The sequence below is a fragment of the Hemicordylus capensis genome, chromosome 5, assembly GCF_027244095.1.
Source record: "Hemicordylus capensis ecotype Gifberg chromosome 5, rHemCap1.1.pri, whole genome shotgun sequence".
NCBI lineage: Eukaryota > Metazoa > Chordata > Lepidosauria > Squamata > Cordylidae > Hemicordylus > Hemicordylus capensis.
This window is the reverse complement of record NC_069661.1, coordinates 98,911,723-98,932,698: the sequence shown is the minus strand read 5'-3', so window position 1 is coordinate 98,932,698 and position 20,976 is coordinate 98,911,723. Positions and strand designations below refer to the sequence as shown.

Genomic DNA, 20,976 nt, shown 5'->3' with positions numbered 1-20,976 from the left:
TCTGTCACAGAGCTGGTTGGGATGGCGGGGATCGGGGGCACATGCGCGGGACATTTTTGCACCATGGCAACTCACAATCAGGGAAACGGGGTTGGAGCAGCCCTCACTCTGCTAATCTCATTTAACGGGGGGTGGATTTAGTGAGGTTTGCTGCCGGGAGCCGTGTGGCTCCCATTGCAGCACACGACTGCTGGAAACTCGGCTGGTTCCCTCAGCCCGGTTTCTACTGATCGTGGGAATAGCTTCATCATTTAAAACTAACCAGGATTTGTCACTGTATCCAAACTCAGCAAATTCTAGTTTATTTTAACCACAGTTTATGAACAAGTCAGGATATCAAACCAGGACCAGATATGGAAGCTGCATATTTTTCCCCCTCATGGATGAAGGGGGAAAACAGAATGTGTGAGCCTGAGGCATGTACTAGTAAATTTGCTAAACCAGGGTTTGACATTATATTATGCCACCATGTTGTTTCTTCATTAGAACAAATATATATATATATATATATATACTGCTTTTCAACAAATGTTTCAAAAGCAGTTTAACATAGAGAAACAATAAATAAATAAATAAATAAATAAGATGGATCTCTGTTCCCAAAGGGCTCACAATCTAAAAAGAAACATAAGATAGACACCAGCAACAGTCACCGGAGGTACTGTGCTGGGAATGGATAGGGCCAGTTAGTGTCCTCCTGCTAAATAAAAAGAATCACCATGTTAAAAAGGTGCCTCTTTGCCCAGTTAGAACCCATTACTACCACATTTGGGAACCCAGAAGATTATTGCTTTTGTTGTCTTATAGATCTGTTGCCTTATAATGTATTTGTTGCATCTGTGTTCCATCATTTTCTGAGGAGTTCAGTTTTGTAGACTGGCTGAAAGAAAGATCCATTCATATCATACATTGCCACACATTCTGCTAGTGACCTATGGGCAATCTTCATGTTACCTCAGCAGCAAACAGAAGGTCAGATCATTTTGGACTGCTGTAATCACATAAATATGCTGTCTCCTCTTATCCATTTCAGATTTAGTTTTTAATCTCTGGTTTGTTTTATATTGTTGATGTAAGTCACTTTGTTCGTTTTTGAAAAGGTGGGATAGAAATGTTTTAAACAAACACTTTACTTCATAGCGAGGGATGGTTCTATTTTGAAGAAAACTAAAGCAATTGCCTTAGGCAGCAAATTTTGGGCCCAGTCCATCAATTAATGGCACTTTGTCAGTTATTTAAAGAGGTTGTGCACATGACCTCCCTGGGGAGGGGAGGCAGGCTGCAGAGAAAGCAGGAGCTCACCTGCCGTCCTCCCCTCCGATACACCATGCGTCCACACGAGCTGCGGTGCAGCGGAGAGAGATGCTCAGAGTGGGAGAACTCCCCCCCTCACTTCCCAGGATGCCTCTGGGCATGAGCATGACAGCTGCTCTCATCAGAGCAGCTGCTGTACTCAGTGCAACCACTCCTCCCCCCACCGACTCACTGACAGAAATGGCAGTGAGCCGGGGAGAAGCCATTTAAAACCTTGCAGCGATCACCCAGATGATTGCTGACTGAGTTAAGTGAACCACAAATTCATTTAACCTTGGCTAAATACCAGGTTTAAAACCTGGGCTTGGTGCGGGGGCAATGCTGGGATTGGGCTCGATCCCAGTGCTTCACACACGCAGCCTAACCCAGGCTGGGCTGCCCTAGCCTGGGTTAGGCTATGTGTGTGAATACCTTAGTGAGGGGATTCTCACGATTGGGCAAAAGCAGGCTGAGAGAGACTAGCCCACTTTTACCCGATCATCTGCTGCCCTGGGAGTCACGTGGCTCCTGGCAGCAAACCCTCCTAATTCCCCCTCTCCTTAGACGAGGAAAGCGGAGTGAGCGCTCCGCTAACACCGTCTTTTTGATCATGTGTTGCCATGGCATGGCTCCACGCTGTGGCAACACATGAGGAGACCCCCACAGGGAGGCTGAAACAAGCCTCCCAGCCCTGGGGGTCTCTCCAGGATGCCCCACACACTCATGGAGGGTCTCTCCAGGATGCCCCGGGCCCCGCAGCCCCCACCGGCTCCGTGACGGAACCGGCAGTCGTGTGGGCAGCCCAGGGCTGCTTTCCGGCACGTCTGCGGTGAGTCTCACTGATCCTGGTGAGTCTCACTGATCATGAGACTCGCCTCAATATGTTGTTAAGTTTTTACTGCAGGAGATTCACTGTCTCAGGCAAAAAACTGTCTTGGGCAGGCTCTGTTCATAACATATATGATAACCCTTCCTGCTTTCATTACTGATCTTTTCTACTTTCCCATTTTCAACTGTTAAAGAAGATTGTCAGTGAAAGTACAGATCCAGCAATCACTTATTCTCTCCAGCAAGAAGTTGCTCGTGCTGAAGGTGGTTATGTGAGAGTAGTGGGGGCTTTTTCCTCACTTGGCAGTTTTTCACACCCAGCTTTTAGTTCACATCTCCTCTGGAATGAAGGTGTGCATTCACATATTGGCCAAATTTATCCCAAAGTCCCTGCAAGCTACCAGGGAGCACTTCAAACACAATTTGGGTTTTTCATTGTGCATTAGAGTGTAGCCTGATTTATATCCAGGTTTTTAAAAATCCACTTTTTGCAGCCTTGGGAGGGGGGGATGACACCAAACTCACAATAAATCCTCGCAGAAAACCCATAGTAAAGCCTGCTGTCTGGGAAACCTCTAGACGCAAGGGGCAAGGCGAGGGCAGACAAGTGTGCTCCAGTTTGACGGGAGAACACTTGTCTGCCCTCGCCTTCCCCCTTGCTTCTAGAGTATAAGTATAAGGGTAGCTGGTGAGAGGGAGAATGCTTCCTCCATCAAGATTTTAAAGAGGCAGAGGGAGATTAGCTTACATGAGCTCACTCATGGAACGTGTGATCCAGCCTTTAGCTCTTTCTCAGATAGACAGAGAAAGAGGATGTGGTTGAATGCACTGTGCACTGGAGAGACCACATGTTCTTTTCCACAACGCTTCTTTTATGAACAGATATTTTTGTGGCCACCTTCAGCAGTAGATCAGAAAGAATTTTTTAAGCAGGTTGTTTTCCAAGTTCAGTAAAATAGTGTCCAGCAAAATTACCAAAAGCATATAAGGACTTGTAACAGGGTTATCTCCTTACAAAGTTAGCCTTTGTGGGAGGATTGCTCATACAGTTAAAAATAAAAACCATCTAAGAACCTCTGTGTACTTCTGCAGCATATTAGCCGTTGAGCTACTAATGAAATCATGCTTTTTAAAACATAACATTTAAAAGCACACCCTGTGGTCAGGTTGGCGAAAGGTAAACAGGCCCTACTGATTTCTGAAAGAGAGGTCAGTAGTGGGCATACGTAAATCATACGCAAGGCTACTATCCTGTTAAGATAGGTGGCTTTTATTTCTAAGTCCATCTGGACAGTAGCTGTGTTGTTCTTTCCAGACAGACATTATATAACGCATTTAAGTGACGTACTGCAATGTGCCTCATCGCTCCAGTCATCGCAGTCGTTGTAGCCATTGCACTTGAGTATCCCTGCGATGCAAATTCCACTTGTGCACAAGAAGCTCTCGTTCCCTTCACAAAGCACTGAAAAATGAAGAACAGGGGAGAGGAAAACAGATGAAAAAAGCAAAATCTGCACTCCAGTTATAACTGTTAATTGGTCTTAACAGCCATGGTCCAGTCAGGAAGAATTCAGGTAGATATATTATTTACGTTAGTGCTGGGGTCTGCAGAATAAAGCTAGCTATAGTGTAGATGCTACCATCATGTCACATCAATTAGGGCATTTTCCAGATTACATGCTGCAACGTACTCGCAACGTATCCGCTAAGTGCCTCTCTGTATTGTCTGTGTTTCCACATCGGTGTCGCTGCATTGTCAGCAGGGTACTGTTCTTATTTACCATGCCTTGATTTGAATTTTAATGATACATTTTTGTCTTACAACATTGTAAATGCGCTGCAGGAAAGTAGCTGTATTTTCCGTAGTAGGGAGCCTTTCCCTTCATTTTATGCATTGTAGCGTTTTGCAGTAAGGACAATTCTTCCCCCCCACACACACACCCATGCTTGCTTCCTCCGCCCCCTCACTGCAGGAAAACAGGCAGAGAGAAATCTCTGCTTTCTCCTCCTCTGCTCCTCACAGATCCCAAACCACACACCTCCCTCCTCCTCCATTTGCTTCCAATATAACTTGAGCTTGTCAACACAGAAGGGGAGGGGAGAACAGGTGAGCAGATTTCTGAATCCAGCAGCCTCCTCTTCTCTTTTCATGCTTCTTGCAAGCTTTGCAAGGAGTTTGAGAAGTGCTTCTTGCAAAATTTGTGAGAGTCATATTGGTACAAAAGAGCTGCTCCAATGGTGATGGCAGGAGACATCTTAGGGCCAGAGGTGCTCTTACCCCCAGACCTTGGGGACCCAGCCCGTGGCCTCCGAGGCCCAGGGGTCCCCTAAAGACCTGGAGTGCCTCCTGCTGCTGTCATGAGCCTTTCCCTCCTGAGGCCGCGAGGCCGAACCACCGATATTCTAGCCACCATGTGCGTGGCCATGAAATCCCAAGCTTGTGACACTCTATTCTAACTGCTCAGTTGCACTGGATTGCCTCGCAGTTCTCAGAGGCCTCTGAGCTGGATGGTCAAGCCTGCTGCCACCACAGGGGGGGAGGCCTGTTTGCCTCACCTCTCAGGCGGGCACATGGCAGCTAGAATATCAGCGGTTCAGCCTCAGAGCGGCGGGGAGAAAGGCTCACATGCATCATGGTGGCAGTGGGGGGGCTTGCGGCAGGGGCAGTCCAGGCACCCAGATCTCCTAGATGCGCAACTGCTTAGGGCCCTGATGATGCCCCAATAATCTACCACCCAAGGCAGCTGTCTCACCTTGCCTCATGAAAGGACTGCCCCTGCCTGTCATTGATAGACAGACTTAACTATGAAGCAGACTGGAAGCAATATTTCTGTGTTAAAATATCAGCTGCAGGGAAGCAAATCCAGCCTGGGACTTGGCTGCAGGAGTGGGTGAACACTTTCCTCCTACACTGTTTTACACTGAAAATTCCCACTCCCAAAAGTGGCTATTTGCTCAACAGCCACTTCAGGAGGTGGTTTTTGGTATAACAAGAGCACAGAGGAAGTGCTTGACACCCGTTCTTGCCATTTACCACAGTCCTGAGCTAGATCACCACCGTGTGTGTGTGTGTGTGTGTGTGTGTGTGTGTGTGTGTGTAAAAAAGATTTCCTTTACTTTCTGGTTAAGCTCTATCAATTAATGAACATCACATATAGGTTGGCTCTAGGTCTCAGGAAACAACAAATCAAATTTATATATTACCACACATCCCTGGGATTTGTGACAGTAGTTACATCCTAATGGATGAAAGTATCTCTCAGCTGCATTTTAAATTAAACTCTAAACAAATTGCATCTGCTCTCCCTGCCACAACAGACAAAAAACACATATATTTTAACCAGTTTTAAAGTTTTAGCTACCCAAGAAACCTGTTTTATAGAGTTAAAATGTTATCATTTAAACAAATATTGAGCCTATCATCTGATAAATGCATACATTTGCACCAATAATTACATATATATTAACATAAGCCTAATCCCCATGTGTTGAACTCCAACTTCTGCTCACAGTAATGGAGATGATGTTCCCCAGGCATATACAAGATTATTTTCAAAACCGAGTTGCCAAAAAATGAGAACTTGGTTGATCCTGACCAGATGCCTTCATTTTTCTGCCTTATATGCAACTGAGACTATATTTTTGCTTCCAATACTTTCACCATAGTGCAAATTTGCCTCCTGAATTTTCTAGAACTCTAGAACTTCTGATCCACCTTTAATCTAGCTTGAGCTACCTGTACTGGTAGTCTGGTCTACCTTATAGTTCTCAAAAAGCCAAGTTTTCCTCTTCTCTCTCCACACCTTTTTCTTCTTGTGTCTGTTCATGTGCAAGTTGCAGGATCAAGTTTTCCATCTCCTTGGTAGTAACACAGAAGGTCATTGTTTCAGGCAAGATAATTCACTGCTCTAAAGTCCAGCTTCTTATTGAAAACAACACAATCAGCATTTGTTACATTCACTGTCATGGGACTCAACAGCCATTGTTAATGTTTCCAAAACACAGAGGCCTAGTTCACACATGACAAGCAACCATGGTTTCCCACTGCATAAATGAGCCTGGCAGACCCTAAAGTGTCCCCTCTTCCCTCTGCTGTTCACATGTGCATCACAGCTCCACATTATGTATGAACTTAGGGAACTATGGCATACTTTTAAACTGTCTCTATTTCTGGTACCCATCCTTTGTCAAATCACTGGCTGACATCCTGACTAAAGGCGTGCACATGCATCTAACAAAAGCATGGGTGTAGCACTAGCCTACCTGCTTCTGAAGCACAGCCCCTCTTGCACAAGACTGCAATAATTTGAACTGCTTTCCTGTTACACTGGAAGCACTCTCTGACAGCAAAAGACATCACTGAGGGTCATGCAGCTTCAGAGACATGTTTCTGCAGGTCAAAGAGCACTTGCAAAGCAAGGGAAGAGTGGCAAAAATCATCATGTTCTTTCACAACGACACCCACACTTGGGGAAATCTAGCACTGCGCCTGTGCTTTTGTTATGGTATGTTCTAATTCTGGTTTGTTAAATTGGTCACAGATAGGGAGGGGGAAAGAGCCAAACACACACAGCAGAGGAAATGAGGCTGTCCCTCAAATTCAAAATGTTCCCTGCTCAGAGGGCTCCGATAAGGGAGTATTTTCAATTTGAGGCTCAGCCTGATCAGCGGATGAAGAAAACAGCTATACAGGATAATGCTAGTACAAATAGTTGGCTTGGGTTTATGTCTGCTAATGTATATGGTATTGGAAGGGGCGTTCAGATTAGTAGGGTGGCCAGTATTAGGGCTAATGTAGGTTTAAGAATAGTGTTGGAGAGGACTGTGTGAGTCATACAGGTTCTTTAATAAGTAGTTTTACTCCATTTGCGACAGTGTCATGAGCTCACTCAACGGAAGACGCTGGCCAGAAATATATGACACAATAGCCAGTGGCTCAAGCGTCAGTTTTACTGCTAAATAGGTTAAACAGTCTCACCAGGAATACAGAAGTGAGGACTGAAAAGCCCAAATTCCAACGTCACAATCTCTCCGACAAAAGCTCCAAGCAAATTTGACATGTTGTTTCCAGCACTTCATTTAAGGCACAGGCTGCCCAATTTATAGTCAACAGCCACGTGCACTTAATCACCCCTCCACCCCCTCCAGCTGCCACAGATTCAATCCGGCTCCTGCTGTCTTCTTGCCAGTCGACTACTCCCCCGTAATTCCCTCACCTGCTGCTGACATTTTCCCCATCTGCATCCTTGAGGAGATAGTGGCCATTCAAACTCTAGCTCAGATCCTGACCCTTCTCTCCAAAGATCACCTGGCCTTGCTGGCCCCTCCTGCACTAAACACTCGCCCTGGCCTGTCTCAATTACCTCCCCATTCACATCACTGGCCTGCTCCTCTTCAGGCACCTCCCCACTTTCTAGGAAGTCACCTGCCCCGCCCCCTCCAATGTCCTCGAGTGGGGGCATGACAGACAGGCTGTAGCAGCAAGCAATATGGTCCTACAATATTAGGGCCTTTTCCTCAAGGAAAACAAAATCTGGATCTCCACACTCTGCCCTCTGCATTCGCAAGAGCAAGTTACTTAACAAAATTCTCACAAGGGTGTAACTGGATAGGAAACTCAGACAAATAGAAGTGAGAAATCAAAAGTGGGTGATGGAATCTAGATCACCATACTAACTATCCCTCTCCAGTTGCAGAAGCAGGCTACTTAACAGAGTTCTCCGAGGAGATCTGTACAAAGAAAAGCCAGGCAAATATAAATGCTTTTCTACCTTCTGTCCCTGCTTTTTTCTCCCCCTGCTTTTCTGCTTTCCCCCATGCTTTTCTGTCATTTACCCCTTCTTTTCCTCTTGCCCTCCTCTGCTTTCCTCCATGCTGGCAAGCTTGGCTAAAGCCCAAAGCTCTCCCCTGCACCTCTGCAACCCACCCCCCAGCCACGGCTGCACAGAACACTGAACTTTAGTGTCCAGATGGCATGAAAGACCTTTTGTTATTGTTTTAAGCCTCTTCAGTCATGGCTGAAAATAACTTTCTTATTAAAAACTCAATAGGCATTTCATGAGCCATTTGAATTCTTTCAAAGTAACATATTACATTATGAAGGTTAAGGAAATATTTCAAAAGTCAAGTTTCTTTGTTTATACCTGCTTTTCCAAACACTGTTCAAAGTAGTATACAAGAAGGTGCGAGTACAAATGCTTTAAAGATCAAACATTTAAAAATCCAGATCAATCATTTTATTTTTATTTGTTTTAGACCACCCAGAGCCTTTGTATGGGGCAGTATAGAAATGTAATAAATAAATCAATAAATAATAATAAATGATATCTGAATCAGTGGCGAAGCAAGACTGCCGGCAGCCCATGTGCGACCGTGGCAGCCGCCCCCTAACCCCGCCCCCTGCATCTGACATCAGATGCAGGGCTAGCCATGCCCCCATGTCTGACGTCATGTGCAGGGGCGGGGTCTGGCTCCCGAACGGAGCCTTGAGGCTCCGTTCCGGAGTTGGAGTTTACCAATCCAAAATTATTTGAAATCAAGGCCTGTGTCTGATTCTACTGTGCTGAGAAATCAATTGATGCCTGTACTCTGAGTGAAAAAGAGACAAGCCAAATTGTTTGGACTTCGCTCTCAGATAATGGATTTGGGGAAAGCTAGAAGATAATCTTGCATTTCCTATGGAAGGATATTGACAATATACAGTTTGCCTTAATCAGATGCATTGATTACTAGTCTCAAACATATGCTAACATGGCAAAGAGGCACTTTTTTAACATGGTGATTCTCTTTATTTAGCAGGGGGAGATTAACTGGCCCTATCCACCCCCAGCACAGTACCTCCAGTGACTGTTGTTGGTGTCTATCTTATGTTTCTTTTAGATTGTAAGCCCTTTGGGGACAGGGATCCATCTTATTTATTTATTATTTTTTCTGTCTAAACCCCCCTGAGCCATTTTTGGAAGGGTGGTATAGAAATTGAATAATAATAATAATAATAATAATAATAATAGACTATAATAAAAAAGCAGGCTGGGTGAAAGAGGTAAAAAAATGTAACCAACAAATGCAAGATCTAATAATAACACCAGAATTAATAAGTGAAAGAGCAAAGAAAATTAAAAATTGGACTGCACCAGCCGATGATGAACTGCATGGCTTTTGGCTTAAACACCTAACAAGCCTTCATAAACAACTATCAAAACAGTTCAATCACATTTTGCAAGGCGGTGATATTGAACAATGGCTAACAACTGGGAAAACTCATCTCAAAATGAAAGACCCAGCAAAAGGTCCAGTTCCAAGTAAGTATAGACCAATAACCTGCCTGCCAACCATGTTCAAATTATTAACTGGAATAATAGCAGATGAAGTAATGCAACACTTATTAACTAACAAATAGCTTCTAGCTGAACAGAAAGGAAATTGCCCGAACACCAGAGGCACAAAAGACCAGCTGCTGATTGACAAAATGATTTTAGAAAATTGCAAGAGAAGAAAAACAAATCTAAGTGTTGCATGGATTGACTACAAGAAAGCCTTCGATTCATTGCCTCACACATGGATACTAAAATGTTTAGAAACAACTGGTGTCAGCAAAAACATCCATATATATATTAAAAAGCAATGAGCATGTGGAGTACACAGTTAACAATCAATGGCGAGACACTTGGACAGGTTAGCATTAGAAGAGCATTTTCCAATGGGACTCACTATCCCCTCCGTTGTTTGTAATCACCATGACCCCACTTTCACAAATACTAAACCAAATAGGCCTTGGATACCAAACATCTAAAACATCAAGTAAAATCAACCATCTGCTGTACATGGACGATCTGAAGTTGTATGGAAAGTCCCAGTCAGAAATTGAATCACTGCTAAACACTGTCCGTATATTCAGTAGCGATACAGCAATGGAGTTTGGACTAGACAAGTGTGCTGCATTAATAATGAACAGAGGGAAAATAAGAAAAACAGAAGGAATAGAACTGCCCAATGGAAGCAACATCAAGAACCTGGAAGAGAAAGAACATTACAAATACTTGGGCATTCTCCAGGCTGATAACATCGCACACACTGAAGTTAAAAGAGAAATTGGAAGTGAATACATCAGGAGAGTTAGAAAAATCCTCAAGTCCAAACTCAATGGCAGGAACACCATACAAGCCATAAACACCTGGGCTATACCTGTTATCCGATACACTGCAGGAATAATAGACTGGACCCAGGCAGAGCTAGAGACGCTAGATCGTAAGACCAGGAAAATCATGACCATCAATCATGCTCTGCACCCCCGCAGTGATGTCGATAGGCTATACCTCCCTCGCAGCTCAGGTGGAAGAGGAATGCTGCAAGTCCATCAAACAGTAGAGGAGAAAAGAGGCCTTGAAGAATATATCAAGGACAGTGAAGAAGATGCACTTAAAATGGTCAATAACGCAAAACTATTCAACACCAATGAAAGAAAGCAGGCCTACAAGAAAGAACAAGTCAAGAAACGAGCAGAAAAATGGAAAAAGAAGCCTCTGCATGGTCAATATTTGCACAATATAAGTGGAAAATCAAACATCACCAAGACCTGGCAATGGCTTAAGAATGGCAACTTGAAGAAAGAAACAGAGGGTTTAATACTGGCTGCACTAGAACAGGCACTAAGAACAAATGCAATAAGAGCCAAAGTCGAAAAATCCACAACAAACAGCAAGTGCTGCCTTTGTAAAGAAGCAGATGAAACAGTGGACCACCTAATCAGCTGTTGTAAAAAGATCGCACAGACTGACTACAAAGGCATGACAAGGTATCCGGGATGATACACTGGAACATCTGCAAAAAATACAAGCTACCTGTAGCCAAACATTGGTGGGCCCATAAAATTGAAAAAGTTGAAGAAAATGAAGATGCAAAAATATTATGGGACTTCCGACTACAAACAGACAAACATCTGCCACACAATACACCAGATATAACTGTAGTCGAGAAGAAAGAAAAACAAGTCAAAATAATCGACATAGCAATACCAGGTGACAGCAGAATAAAAGAAAAAGAAATAGGAAAAATCACCAAATACAAAGATCTACAAATTGAAACTGAAAGGCTGTGGCAGAAAAAGACCAAAATAATCCCAGTGGTAATTGGCGCCCTAGGTACAATTCCAAAACAACTTGAAGAGCACCTCAATACCATAGGGGCCACAGAAATCACCATCAGCCAATTACAAAAAGCAACATTACTGGGAACAGCCTATATTCTGCGACGATATCTATAATAACAACAAGAACAATATTGATAACAAAATTCTGACATCCCAGGTCCTTGGAAAGGATTCGATGTCTGGATAAAACAAACCAGTCAATAACACCTGCCCGACTGTGTAAACAATAAATAATAATAATGATGATGATAATAATAATTAATAATTATTATAATATTATAATTATTAATTATAATTAATAATAAAAATAAGTTGTCTTGCTGATACTTTGGAATGTTTTTAGAATTACACACTAGGTACATGTACACAAGAAGTGATTTAATGCTGTCTCAAAGATATAGCTTAGCTTCTTCCTTCTTAACAACTTTGACTTTTAACACTCTTTGAGGCAAAGTCCCAGAAGTCTGTGGACAAGAGAAAATGCCCATTTGCAAACTCAGAAATACAGATTGTTTTAAGAACACAAGAATACAATGTTGCCTGATAACACTGACTGACACTACGCAGGAGATGGGCCTCATCTCCTCAGCCTTCCTCTGACAGACATATAGACACTGTCATGAGTAATTAACCCTTTGAGATTCAGGAAGGATGCTGATTTCTTGAGAAAACTCTACTACATCTAGATCAAACGATCGAACAACTATAAGAACCCAGCTCTCTGGGCATGGCCTCAGCAATCTTTGCCTAACAAGCAATACCTGCTATATGCACACCCCAAGTGCCTGCTGTCTAGCCAGCAGAGGCCTGGGACTTGCAGACAGGAGACTGCTCAGTGATTCTTGCCGAGGTGTGAAGAATCAAGGGCTAACTCTATCTGTGAACCCCAGCACCAGCAATCCACCGGAAGCCCCATTCAACACTCTCCAGCATAAGACCCAAGCTACATACACTTGCTGTCCGGACAGAGGCGTATCTAGGGAAAATAGCGACTGTGGAAAGCACTGAAATTGCGCCCCCTGTCCAAACATCTGACACCTATCTTTCAGATAACTTTACCATAATATCAGCTCAAAAATACAAATCAAGCTCGTTACTTTTTTAATCTTTCAAAAACTATTTAGCAGTGGATGTAACCAGACCAAAAAATGCTGGAAAACTACAAATTTCAGTATGCTGGGGCTCATAAAATACCCAAATACTATGTGGAGGTATACTTGGAAAACTAAACAGAAGTGCCTGTCTAATTCTCTGCTATGCATTGTAGCATCACTATTACATAAGTTTTAAAAATAAATTGAGAATTTGACTTTTCCCAGATACTAGGGCCTTGCAGAGGCCATTTGAGCATGCATGGCAGCCATTTTGTTTTCAGTGGCCATTTTTTAAAAATTCATTTTAAAAAATGGCGCCCCCCTTCAAGTGGTGCCCAGGGCATGTGGCCTGCCTGCCACACCCTAGATACATCCCTGGCTGTCCCACGACAAGATCTGGTAGTATGCCTCTCTCAAGAACCAGTCTGTGCCTCCAACCTCCCTCCCCCTCACTAAACCCTGGCGCTCCGCCATTCCCCCTTCTCCTTTCCAGTTTCTCTATCTCTTACAAGTTAGAAGTAATTATTGCGATGGCATGCAACTCTACACATATGATAGTTAGGAACACTGCTTTGATGCTGCTGATCTGACAATCTTTTATACTCAATAAAGCCCAGTGAATTATGTAGGAGTGTTTGGTTTCTTTCTACCTTTGAGCCCAGACTATACATGGTCACCATATAAAGAACTGGTCACTTTGTGACACTGGTGAAACAAGCCTAATTTCCAATGCTAGGTCCGGAGCATATTTAGTGTACAAATCAGGCTTCGCTCAGAATATCCAGCAGTTTCTCAATTCTAGACAGGCAAGTAACATCAAACTAATGGTATGTAAAGATTTTGGACTTTCCCACATTTTGCAGTGTACACTCTGGATATTTTCCCTCAAGATGGCACTTTTACTGTGATAATGTTGTAACATCAGGGGCAAATTAACACATAGGCAAGATAGTCACTTGCCTACGGTGGCAAATTCTTAAGAGGCAGAAAATTCAGGGGGTCAGGGCTAAGTTAAATATATTTTAAAACTTTTTTCAGCTGCCACTGTGCAGCAGGGATCATAGCAGAAATGGCGGCCAGTGGGGGATGGGCACTCACGGAAGTGAGGGGAGACTGAGGCGGGGGAGATCAAGGCGGTGGTGAGAGTTCCTTCCCTGAGCCCACCTGCCTCCCAAATGGCAGGCTGGGCCATTTTTGACCCATTTCGGGCCTCTGCATGGTGCATGTGCACAGAGAGCCCTGAAATGGGCCAAAAATGGCCCAGCCTGTCATTTGGGAGGCAGGTGGACTCAGGGAAAGTGCTCTTGCCATCACCTCTGCCTTCCCTGCCTCGGTCTCCTCTCACCTCCGTGAGTGCCCGCCCCTCTGGCCACCCATCTCTGCTACTATCCCTTCCGCACAGTGGTAGTTGAAAAAAGTTTAAAAATAGATTTAGCTTGCCACTGCCCACCCCCCACCCCCAATCTCTCAAGCCAGGGCAGCAAATTTTTTTTTGCCTACTGGAGGCAAAAAGCTTAATCCGCCCTTGTTTATTGGTGAGCACTCAGTGCAATATTTTGTAGCTGGACAAGTTAAATCATATCAAGGACACATATCAGATATTGTTTGTGACAAGCCACCTGTTCCCCAATCCATGCCTATGCCATTTTGTGAAACTTTTACATATCTTAAGTTTTACTGAAACTATTTTTCTTCTTTCAAAGCTGTACATTCTTTTGCTGTTTTAACTCAATAGTGATCGGTTTACTTCTAGCCAGTTATTTTTCAGAGACAAATAGAAACAAAGCAATACCTGAACTAGTTGGTGAATCTTCTATTTTAGTTTTAATATATTATGATGTGTTGGGGTTTTGTAAGAAAAAGAAAACTCTCCACAGGCTGTGCTTCTCCCCATGCCTTCAGCACTATACAGCTCCTACAGAGCAAACAACACTTGTGAACTGGAAGAAGGCTACTCCCATGGCAGCAAGTCTATACACCTATTTCTCCTGGGCACCAACCAGCCTGAGGCTGAACCTAAGGCAGAATTCCAGTTCCATATATCTAGAGCTGCTACTAGAAACAGTTTGCTGGAAGTAAAACACTGGAAATAGCAGACGCAATTAAATATGTAGAAAGAAGCTGAGTGTTTTATCTCCCCACCCCACCCCCATCTTCCTTACAGAAAACTGAAAGTCCAAGATTTCTGAAAGTCTAAGATTAAATCACTCTGGCTAATTTAATGTAAAAAGTTATTGTATATTGTTGCATCTCCTTAACAATTAAAAGCATTTACCCCTCAAACAGTAGTAGAGAGAAGCTCATTTCCTATACATGCAACAGATTGACAATGTCTTATTGTAAACTGGTGGGAATACATGTCAAAAGATAAAATTAATTCTCAGGCACAACCATCAGGTGACCACACAACTGGCTGTAACATGTTATAACAGAGAAGTCTAAACATTTTCCATGTTTACACATCATAGATGGAACATCTAGAATATCAAACAAGCTTTTCAAATAACAAATATGTATTTTATTGCAAAGATACAGACATACAACACACACACACACACACACACACTTTGCTTGGCAAATTATTCTACACATTCTTCAGATCTGGATATAAACTGAGAGCAACATTAAACAAATTGTAAAAGCCAAACAATTGTAAAACAAATTGCCTTGCCTCAGTGTCATGAGATTTAAAAAGTTACATGAACAAAACAGTATTATTTAGTATGTAATGGAATGAACTCAGCTGGACTCCAAAATGCCCCCTTTGAGGTAAATGATTTTTCCCCCTATACATTTTCTTTCCCTATATTCACAGACTATAAAAATTCAGCAGGAATTAATCTGCATCTATATTTTTAACAGGCTTGCCAATGTGCCAGACTCACAGTATGGTAGAGCATGTCAGGCAGCACAGAATAATAATCTTCAACAAATTGCCATACTTTCACATACAAACAACAAAAACATTAAAGCAAAACAGCAAAACATCTAACAGTACAACCCTACAAATGTTTTCTCAAAAGGAAGTCCCATTGTGTTCAGTAGGACTTATCCTCTAGTCCAGGGGCTGCTCAACTTCGGCCCTCCTGCAGATGTTAGCCTACAACTTGCATAATTCCTGGCTATTGCCTGGGGATTATGGATGCTGTAGTCCAAAAAACATCTGGGGGAGGGGAGTTGAGCAGGCCTGCTCTATTCAGTGGAACAAAGAAACATAGGAAGGTGCCTTATACTGAGTTAGACCACTGGCCCATCTAACTCAGTACTGTCTACTCTGATCGGCCATGGTTCTCTGTGATTTCAGACAGGAATCTTTCTCAGCCTTACCTGGAGATCCCCAAGACTGATTGAACCTGGGACCTTCTGCATACTAAGCAGATGCTCCACCACTGAGTACACCAGGCTCAGCCAGCAAGGACATTAACAAGTTGTTCTAGTAAGAACTAATCAGCCTACTTTCCTTTCACTGTCTCTACAACTGGACTAAATTTGGTTCAAATTGAGGTTCACAAGTTAGATCTCTTGTACCTCAAATGTTCATGAATCCACCATCTTGGATCAGGGTGGATGACATTATTACAAACTATACCATTGAGGTGTCCCTGTGTGTCACTCACTACAACTGTATCAAATTTGGTTCAAATGTGTTAGACAGTCCTCAAGTTAGTGCACTTGTACCTCAAAGGTTCACATGTCCACCATCTTGGATCAAGGTGAATGACATCATCACAAACTACACCATTGGGACATCTCCATACAGCTGAAGCAAATTTGGTTCAAATCAGTTGGACTGTCCACAAGTTAGTGCACCTTCGCCTCAAAAGTATACGTGTCCACCATCTTGAACTGGGTTGGATGACATTGTCACAATCTACGCCATTGAGGTATCCCTATGTGTCCCTACAGCTGTAGCAAATTTAGTTCAAATCGGTTAAGCGGTTCACAAGTCAGTCCACTTGCGCCTCAAAAGTTTAGGTGTCCGCCATCTTGGATCAGGGTGGATGACATCATCACAAACTATGCCGTTGAAGTGTCCCTACAACTGTATCTGATTTGGTTCATATCGGTCCAGGCATTGTGAAGTTGATGGGGGGACACACCAACATACACACAGAATGCTGGGTGAATTAACCATTTCTAACACACTATGTGTGGATCTTAATCACAGCCATATAGAATCTGGCTACCTGATGTGAAACATCGGTGTGATTATCAGAGAGAAATAAATTTATGTAAAACTCATCAAAATTATCTGGATTTCTAAAAATAAGGGGAGTAATATATCTAAAACAATCATTATAAAAGGTAGTTCCTAGGAACACTGAAGTGGGTTGGATGGTAGGGCATGATGTGTGCTACCTACCAGCAAACTCACAAAAGAAATAGGCAAGTGAGTGATTTTTAACAGATTTTAACCTTTCCCCCAAACCCCCATAGGATCCTGCAATCACCAAGAAATATTACACAGAGAGAGAGAGTTGCCACTGTCCATTTCTTGCCACAACACTATCTCACAAACAAAATAAACCACAATTCAAGGAAGGAAGGCAAACTTCCAAGTTCTTCCTCTGTCAATCTGAAAACCAGATAGTTGTAGCTAGAGAAGTGCACAAACCACGGTTCGATCTGCAGTTCGAGCACTCTGGGAAATGGGGGAGAGAATTTTAAGAAAAAGGAAAGCAGTTTCCTGCTGGGGCGGTGTACATTCCAATAATTCCTGCACAGCACCAGCGTGCACATGGCGTCCACGCATGTACAGGTGCCATGTGTCTGGTGGTGCCTCACAGGGGTTATTGGGATGTGCGCTGCCCCAGCAGGAAGAACATAAGAACAGCCCTGCTGGATCAGGCCCAAGGCCCATCTAGTCCAGCATCCTGTTTCGCACAGTGGCCCACCAGATGCCGCCGGAAGCCAGAGGTAGGAGTTGAGGGCATGCCCTCGCTCCTGCTGTTACTCCCCCGCAACTGGTACACAGAGGCATCGTGCCTCTGAGGCTGGAGGTGGCCTGTAGCCCTCCGACTAGTAGCCATTGATAGACCTCTCCTCCAGGAAGTTATCCAAGCCACTCTTAAAGCCATCCAGGTTGTTGGCTGTCACCACATCCTGTGACAGAGAGTTCCACAAGTGGATCACGTGTTGTGTGAAACAGTACTTCCGTTTGTTGGTCCTAGACCTCCTGGCAATCAGTTTCATGGAGTGACCCCTGGTTCTAGTGTTGTGTGAGTGGGAAAACAATTTCTTTCTCTCCACTTTCTCCACACCATGCATGATTTTATAGACCTCTATCATGTCTCCCCGCAGTCGACTTTTTTCTAAACTAAAAAGCCCCAGGTCTTGTAGTCTTGCCTCATAAGAAAGGTGCTCTAGGCCCCTGATCATCTTGGTTGCCCTCTTCTGTACCTTTTCCAGTTCTACAATGTCCTTTTTTAGATTTGATGACCAGAACTGTACGCAGTACTCCAAGTGTGGTTGCACCATAGTTTTGTATAAGGGCATTATAATATTAGCAGAATCCCCTTCCTAATGATCCCTAGCATGGAATTGGCCTTTTTCACAACTGCCGCACATTGAGTCGACACCTTCAACGAGCTGTCCACCACGACCCCAAGATCCCTCTCCTGGTCAGTCACCGACAGCTCAGATCCCATCAGCATATACTTGAAGTTGGGGTTTTTCGTCCCAGTGTGCATCATCTTACACTTGCTAACATTGAACCGTATTTGCCATTTTGTCACCCACTCCCCCAGTTTGGAGCGATCCTTTTGGAGCTCCTCACAATCCGTTTTGGATTTCACTACCCGGAAGAGTTTGGTGTCATCTGCAAATTTGGCCACCTCGCTGCTTACCCCTGCTTCTAGATCATTTATGAATAAATTAAAAAGCACTGGACCCAGTACAGATCCCTGGGGGACCTCACTTCTTACTTCCCTCCATTGTGAAAACTCTGCATTTATACCTAACCTCTGTTTCCTGTCTTTCAACCAATTAGCAATCCACACATGTACTTGTCCTCTTATCCCTGCATGGTGCAATGATGTTTCATCCCTGCATGTTTCATGCCTGCATGAAGCTCCATGGGGCAGCAGAGAATAGGTATGGACCTGCTCTTCTTTTTCTTAAATTTATCTGTCCCATTTCCCCAAAAGGGCTCGAATCGTGGTTCAAACCATGGCTCGTGCACATCCCTAGTTAAGGTAGCAATAAATGGGGAAAAGGAAAGGAAAGGTTGTGCCGTCGAGTCAGTGTCGATTCCTGGTGAGCACAGAGCCAAGTGGTTTTACTGGTAGAATACAGGGGTGGTTTACTATTGCCTTCTCCTGTGCAGTATGAGATGACGCCTGTGTCCCTAACCCCAAACAACACTTTCAGTAACTGAAAGCTCAGGTAATGCCCACAATACTTGGACCTCCATGCGCAAGTACTTAGCAGAAGGACATGAAAGTACCACAGTGCTAAGACTTGGGTGTTTAAAAGATACACTCAGTAGCTTGAGTGTTTAAAAGGTGATAACTGCCCAGATAGACATCAATATTTCCCTGGTTGCTGGACACTAAAAGGGAGTAAAGCCTCAGGCTGCTCAAGATCCACCACTCACTTCCTGCCAAGAATTGAATCCTCTGCCCCATTCATGGAGGACTGCTGGAAATGAAAAGATTATAGGGTGTAGATTCATTTTTGTTTGTTTTAATTTCTTAGCCCTTATAAGAAGCTCTGGGTGGGGATGGGGATGGAATCTGTCTTCCATAAACAATTCAGGGAAATGACAAGGATCTAGGGAGAGGTCACGCCTCCTTATTGGCTGTTTGTTAGCCCTGCTTACCCAGTGCCAGAGAACATAGGAACACAGGAAACTGCCTTGCCAAGTCAGACCATTGGTCCATCCATACTGAGCTAGATGGACCAAGGGTCTGTCTCAGTATATGGCAACTTTTTACGTGTATTTTTTTTTTTTTTTTAAGATAGAGAGCTGGTCTTGTGGTAGCAAGCATGACTTGTCCCCTTAGCTAAGCAGGGTCCACCCTGGTTACATATGAAAGGGAGACTAGAAGTGTGAGCACTGCAAACTATTGCCCTTAGGGGATGGGGCTGCTCTGGGAAGAGCATCTATGTTCCAAGTTCCTTCCCTGGCATCTCCAAAATAGAGCTGTGAGAGATTTCTGTCTGCAATTCTGGAGAAGCCGCTGCCAGTCTGTGCAGACAATACTGAGTGAGATGGACCTATGGACTGACTCAGTATATGGCAGCTTCCTATGTTCCTATCTCAGTATTGTCTACACGGACTGGCAGCAGCTCTCCAAAATTTCAGGCAGAAGTCTTCCCCAGCCCTACCTGGAGATTGCAGGGACTGGACCTGTGACTTTCTGCATGCAAAGCAGATGCTCTAGCACTGGGCTAGAGCCCCATTTCCATAGGTGGGACCTTTCCTACTAACTGTTGGATCTAAAATAGTTCTCAAACTACATAATAATCAGTAGGTTGACAGATACCCCTTTCTGCTTTGCATGTTCAAAAATCAAATCATTCCGCTTTTGTACTCCTTTCCTCATTAATCATCTCTATATTGTTTACTGAAGCTTTAAACATCATTCCCAGTTTTGGTTACTTTTTTTAAAAAAAGGAGAATACAAGGGAGGGAAGATTAGATGAAAAATGTAACTGAAGTATTTTCATTGCTAGGGAGATACACTTCTAACCCACAGGAATGCCACTTAAATATTGTTTTTCCAAGTCTGTGGGCAAGGTGGAGTGTAGGTTAGAAGGATAAAGCAGGGAGAAAAACTGATGAAACTTGACTTTCACTCCCTTGAATGCTAACAAGTCAATTGAGTAACTTAAGGAAATATTCATTCCAAACCATGGCAGCTGAATTATCAATTATTTCTGCTTTCATTTCAGTTGACAGCTTTCTCAGACATATAAAACAGTTAATTTACATATAAACTGCTCATTAGTGTAACTCTCTGAGCAATTTACAACAAATAACATATGCATTTTAAAAAATTAGAAAACTTCTATCAGATCCAAAAGCAAAACACAACCAGGCAAGAATTAGAACAACATTTATCCAGCCTTAAGTTCTCCAGTCAAATTTCCTCTGAAAGATAACAGTCTTTACCTGCCTAGCAGCAAAGAGGAAGCTGGACAAATCTTATTAGGCAGCAAGTTTCACACTTGGAGACCCATTACGTGTAGGGATGTGCAGAAAACTGGCTTGGCCTGTCTGGTTCAAATTCGAACTGGCTTTGAACTGGGGGGGGGTTGGTTTTGGTTTTGCTCAAACCCCCCTCAGTTCGGTTCAAATTCAAACCCAGTTCGAACTGGTTTTGGAAGGTTCACCATAGGCTATAATGGGGATTTGAACTGGCCCATTATAGCCTATGTAGAGCACCTAGGGGCACAAACGTGGGGTGGGTGGTAGGCACCCATGGGTGCCTACCATCCACCAAACCCCAAGGCAATCAGACACTTCTCTGATTATTGGTGAATTTTTGAAGATTTTTTTTAATTTCCCATAGGGAATAATGGGGATTTGTGGCAGCCCCGCCCCACCCCACCCCTCTGGGGGTGCCAGGTCACCCCAAAGTAGGTCTGGGGGCACATCAGCATCAGCAT

At 43.6% G+C, this 20,976-nt stretch overlaps 1 protein-coding gene across 8 annotated transcripts in view; it reads right to left on the bottom strand.

Annotated features, from left to right (window-relative positions):
- Positions 1-20,976, bottom strand: part of CORIN (corin, serine peptidase) — a 199,901-nt gene that overhangs the window by 93,844 nt on the left and 85,081 nt on the right. For all 8 annotated transcript variants that reach the window (XR_008308281.1, XR_008308282.1, XR_008308283.1 and 5 more), the window contains one exon: positions 3,470-3,583. Coding sequence is in view for 5 of the 8 variants with exons in the window: in XM_053254366.1 (XP_053110341.1) it covers positions 3,470-3,583 (114 nt within the window). In the remaining 3 variants the exon portion in view is untranslated. The remainder of the gene's footprint in view (positions 1-3,469; positions 3,584-20,976) is intronic.